Genomic DNA, 5,119 nt, shown 5'->3' with positions numbered 1-5,119 from the left:
ACACTACATGATAAAAGCACCCACTCCAGTTGCCCAAATGAGCATTTCAGTATATTATAAACATGTTTGTCTCTAAATAATCCCTTTAAATGTGTTGAGGTTTAGTGTTATATAGTTTATATAGTTTTGTATTGGTTTATTTAGTAAAATTTTTTGTAAATGTATTGGTCAGTCATCAATATATCAGTGTTTAATATTCAACTCAAGGCAACGATTCCCTTTTCACAGGAATGTGAATAATATCTCAAAACCTCCAGCAAGTTAAGGTCTTTTAATGCCCAACTCATGCTCTAATTAATGAGTGTCATATCTGCTGGAGGAGTTATTTAGTTTACTATACAACCTCTCATTTGCTTGAGTAAACAGATTGCAAAAGAGTTCGGTGAAAGCTCATATGTAACAGTGTGCTGACTGGTGCGGAAACATTTCAGGTTTTTCTTTTGTCTGCAAAACTGATTTTTAATCTAATTTTTCTGCGATGTCAAAAGACATTAAATATCTAGTGCTGGAAAACTATATCGGTGGGAAGTTTGTACCATGTTCCAAGTTAATAGACTCTTTCAACCCATCGACTGGAGAGGTTTATTGCAAAGTTCCAGACAGTGGACCTGAGGAGGTGAGATTTTTTTGTGATATTTCTTTTATAATTCTCAATTTCTTTCTAATATTTGAAGATGTAAGTTGTGCGTGATCAAATAAGGTCTGTGTCACTATAGATGTACTTTCTTGAACGTTTGTCTGAATGGGTATTTCACTAGATTAACATTTTCACTTGTTTCTAGTGTAAAAACATCATTGTAGTTTCAACTTTAAAAATATGTAACGAATCACAAGATTATCTGGCTGAAGACACAAATTCCAAGGAAGGCGAGAGTAATGACACTTACTGAGTCAGGGTGACTACCTTTGGTCTCCTATACTTCTCGCGGTAAACACTTCGGTCATAATCAGGTGGGCGACGCTCAATGTCCAGTGTTTAATTATTAACTATTATAGCTCACACCAGAAGAACTTGTCTGGGTCAGTGGAACAGAAAAGAGTTTAGATGAAGTATGTACAGTCCATCACTGTTTTGTGCAATATTATTATTATATATATTATATTACTTATTTTTTAAATACATTTTATAGTCAGTAGAGTCCATTTTAATGCACTTAATAAAGAATTTAAACACCAAAATTCTGTCAATACATAACTCTTGCCTATCCTAAAATGGCCCAATACCTATACAAAGCAAGATGTATCCAATTTACATGTGAGTTAACCCTTTGCTCACTGCTTATAGGTGGATGCTGCAGTGACAGCAGCCAAAAAGGCCTTTCCTGATTGGTCAGCTAAGAGTCCAGCAGAGCGATCCAAAGTACTGAATAAACTGGCAGACTTGATAGAAGCTCGACTGGAGGAGTTTGCCCAGGCTGAGTCTAAAGACCAGGGTAAAACACTAGAAACTGCAGTGTAACACAGCACCATATTACAGGACACACTAAACAGGTTTGACTAAATAAGTTCAAAGGACTTACTAGTGCACAATAAACCAAAGGTAGACAGAATTTAAGCGAGTCAGCAATGTACTTTTCTACTAGTAAACAGAAGTTTTTTTTCCCAGTGGCTTATATAATATTTAGAGAGCTGAATGGCCACATATATCAGTGTTATTTTAGTATTCTTTATATACTACTGTAGTATTTATTAATATTTTCAATTAGCTTTTTTTGTAATTTTATGTGCTTTTGTCTTGTTTTATTAGTTTTAGTAGCTTTAACATATTTTTTTTACTTTTTCGTATTTTTCTCATATTTTTAAGTTTAACGTTTTAGTTTTTTTTTTAATGAACAACAACTCTCTCTCTCTCTCACTATATATATATATATACATATATATATTGTAAAATATTTTTAATACTTGAAAGTATTTTACACAATATTCAGTTGGACCATATATCAGTATTACTTTCTATTTTCTGTCACTGAACAATTTCATTCACTTTCATTCAGTTCTTTTTGGGGGCTCTTAACGCATTAAATGGACTTAACGCATTTTTTCCAGGGAAGACTATAACTTTTGCCCGAAATGTGGACATTCCACGATCAGCAGACAACTTCCGTTTTTTTGCTTCATCTGTCCTGCATCACACTAATGATTGCAGTCAGATGGATCACATGGGCTGTCTCAACTACACAGTTCGCTGTCCTGTAGGAGTGGGTATGTGGTGGTCTATACATACTGTACTATTATTTCAGTTGGCTTATGTGTTAAATTTACAATTTCCCTGTCTGTAGCTGGTCTTATAAGCCCATGGAATCTGCCACTGTACCTCCTGACCTGGAAGATTGCCCCAGCTGTTGCTACAGGCAACACTGTGGTGGCGAAACCCAGTGAAATGACCTCAGTCACTGCCTGGATGATGTGTCAGCTATTGGAGGAAGCTGGTGAGGGATTTGTGTGTGTATCCTTGTCAGATTTGTTAAAGGAATAGTTCACCCTCAGGATTTACTTAAGATTTACTCACCCTCAGGCCATCCAAGATGTAGATGAGTTTCTTCACCTCAACAGATTGAAGAAATTTAGCATCACATCACTTGCTCACCAAAGGACCCTTTGCAGTGAATGGGTGCCGTCAGAACGAGAGTTCAAAAAGCTGATAAAAACATCACAAAAATCTACATCTACATCTTGGATGGCCTGAGGCTAGTAGCTTTGTTTTCCTGTTATTACAGGGACGCATTTTGTGAATATTTCTGTATAATATGTGTGTGCATTTTCTAGGCTTTCCACCTGGTGTGGTCAACATTGTCTTTGGTACTGGCCCTCGAGCCGGGGATGCATTGGTATCCCACCCTGACGTGCCATTGATCTCATTTACGGGGAGCACAGCTACAGCGAGACTGATAACAGAGCGCAGTGCACCATACTGTAAAAAACTTTCACTGGAGCTTGGTGGGAAAAACCCGGCTATTATATTTGCTGATGCTGACATGGAGCAGTGCATCAGCACTACTGTACGATCCAGCTTCTCCAACCAGGTTAGCTCCTGCACAGCTTGACCAATCAGGTTGTGTTTTCATATAGCTTCATGTATCGCTGTTGCAAAAAAAATGTACTAAATTACTGAGCTAAACCTATCAACATCCTGCAGGTTACTCCATTCAAGACTTTAGCTTTGTGCATGCTGCCATACTACTAAAATGTGTCTTTTATGTATAATATATAAACAATGTTATTGTAGTATTATTTATACACTATTATATAATTTTTTAAAATTAGCTTTCTTTTTTCATTTTAATTTTAGGTTGTTTAGTAAATGTATGTGCTTTTGCCATTTTTGTTAGTTTTTAAATAATTCTGTTTAGCTTTAATTTAAGTTTTAGTAATTTTAATAATTCACTTTTTATACATTAAACATTTTATTTCAGTTTTTCATCTAATATTTATGTCTTTTTTCAGCTTTATTTTCTTTTAGGGAAAAATATTTTTATTAGTTTTCATTTTAGTTCATATCATAATATATTGAGTTAACTGGGAAATGTTTATTATACTGTCTCAAACCTTTCTTTAAATGGGATGACACCACGTAGTTCAGTTTTCTGCCACACTGTGGTGCTCAGAACACATAAATTGTTAATAAAGCATTGTACATTGAGTTCTCTCACACTCTATCCCTCTCTTTCTCTTTTTCTCTCTTTCAGGCCTTCACATCACACACACAAACACATCATCTCTGTGCTAATATTTAAAGTGTCTGTTTATAATTAGTTCACACAGACCAGTAATAATTGTGAGATTTACTTAAGAACTTGTTTGTATCCTTTTCTCTTCTGTCTCAGGGAGAGATCTGTCTGTGTACCAGCAGAATCTTCGTTGAGCGGTGCATTTACCCAGAATTCCTTGCTCGTTTCGTGGAGACGGCACGTCGGTGGAAAACTGGAGTGCCCTCTGACCCCTCAAATGACAATGGAGCGCTCATCAGCAAAGAGCATCTACAGAAGGTCTGATGATAATCACAGATGTGTTTTTATTGATATAACATGCTGCATTTTCAATGCTAAGTGTCAGACAGTGTGGGATTAGAAAGTTGATATATGAAGAATACAGTCATTATCTTCGCATAAAATGAAATTACTACATTTACAAATAGACACTTAAATAAAACATTTAAATTGCCTGCTAACTCCTACAGGTTAAAGGTTATGTTGCTTTGGCGCTGACAGAAGGTGCCCAGGTGCATTGTGGGGAGGGTGTGGACAAACTTACCCTTCCACAACAAAATGCGAGCGGCTATTTCATGTTGCCCACCATCATCTCTGGAGTGAAAGACTCCTCCGCATTGATGCAGGAAGAGATTTTCGGTCCCGTAACCTGTGTGACACTCTTCGATGAGGAGGAGGAAGTGATATCACGGGCCAATGGCGTCCGCTACGGCTTATCTGCCACGGTGTGGTCCCGAGATGTGGGCCGCGTGCACAGGGTTGCTAGGAAACTGCAGGCTGGGTTGGTGTGGACCAACTGCTGGCTGGTCAGAGATTTAAACCTCCCGTTCGGTGGCATGAAAAACTCAGGCATTGGTCGAGAGGGGGGAAAAGACTCGTACCACTTCTTCACTGAGGTTAAGTCCATCACCATCAAACACTGACACAGGATGAAGCAATATATGCAGGGACAGTGAGTCGCTGTGCGATTCATGTGTCTTTTCAAATCTGTGTACAAATTATATAGAGGAAGCAATCAGACTTGATATGATTGGGAATAAAGTTCATGAGAAAATCAAAGTGCTTCATACTGTTTTTGGTGATCGAATGTGGGTGAATCATTTTGGTGGTATTAAATTATCACATTCTTTAGCATATTTCATTTTAATACACACCAGTCTTCAATTTTATTGCTTAGAAGTTGGTGTTTCATAGCTTAGAGAAAGAATGCAGTTCTCAGGTCTGCTTTGTTTAATAATCTGCTTCATCTTATTATTTATTTAGGTAACTTTGTTTTTCCTGAAATTCCTTGGGAGCAATAAGAAAGACGCAAACGAGTTAATTTTTGATATAAACATATATGGCTGTTAAATGAAGGGGCAGATCGTAGCTCAGATAATTTGGTCTTCGAAGAATTGGATGAAAAAAAATTC

At 37.1% G+C, this 5,119-nt stretch overlaps 1 protein-coding gene across 1 annotated transcript; it reads left to right on the top strand.

Annotated features, from left to right (window-relative positions):
- Nucleotides 1-388: 388 nt before the first annotated feature.
- On the top strand, nucleotides 389-4,751 carry LOC107756363 (aldehyde dehydrogenase family 8 member A1-like). Its single transcript, XM_016573411.1, has 7 exons — nucleotides 389-616; nucleotides 1,286-1,433; nucleotides 2,047-2,202; nucleotides 2,280-2,429; nucleotides 2,767-3,023; nucleotides 3,825-3,986; nucleotides 4,178-4,751. Exons 1-7 carry the CDS (start codon nucleotides 479-481, stop codon nucleotides 4,628-4,630), a joined length of 1,464 nt encoding a protein of 487 aa, XP_016428897.1. The 5' UTR covers nucleotides 389-478; the 3' UTR covers nucleotides 4,631-4,751.
- Nucleotides 4,752-5,119: the final 368 nt, after the last annotated feature.

This window comes from Sinocyclocheilus rhinocerous, unplaced genomic scaffold, assembly GCF_001515625.1.
Source record: "Sinocyclocheilus rhinocerous isolate Xijiao unplaced genomic scaffold, SAMN03320098_v1.1 scaffold712, whole genome shotgun sequence".
Lineage (NCBI taxonomy): Eukaryota > Metazoa > Chordata > Actinopteri > Cypriniformes > Cyprinidae > Sinocyclocheilus > Sinocyclocheilus rhinocerous.
Note: the sequence above shows the minus strand (reverse complement) of the source record. Positions and strands in the feature narration are given on the sequence as shown.

Excerpts from the sequence above, each read along its gene's own strand:
- LOC107756363 (XM_016573411.1), top strand. The coding sequence starts at position 479 with ATGTCAAAAGACATTAAATATCTAGTGCTGGAAAACTATATCGGTGGG. Across the intron at positions 2,203-2,279 it reads TCGCTGTCCTGTAGGAGTGG|CTGGTCTTATAAGCCCATGG; the intron begins GTATGTGGTGGT and ends CCCTGTCTGTAG. Across the intron at positions 2,430-2,766 it reads TCAGCTATTGGAGGAAGCTG|GCTTTCCACCTGGTGTGGTC; the intron begins GTGAGGGATTTG and ends TGCATTTTCTAG.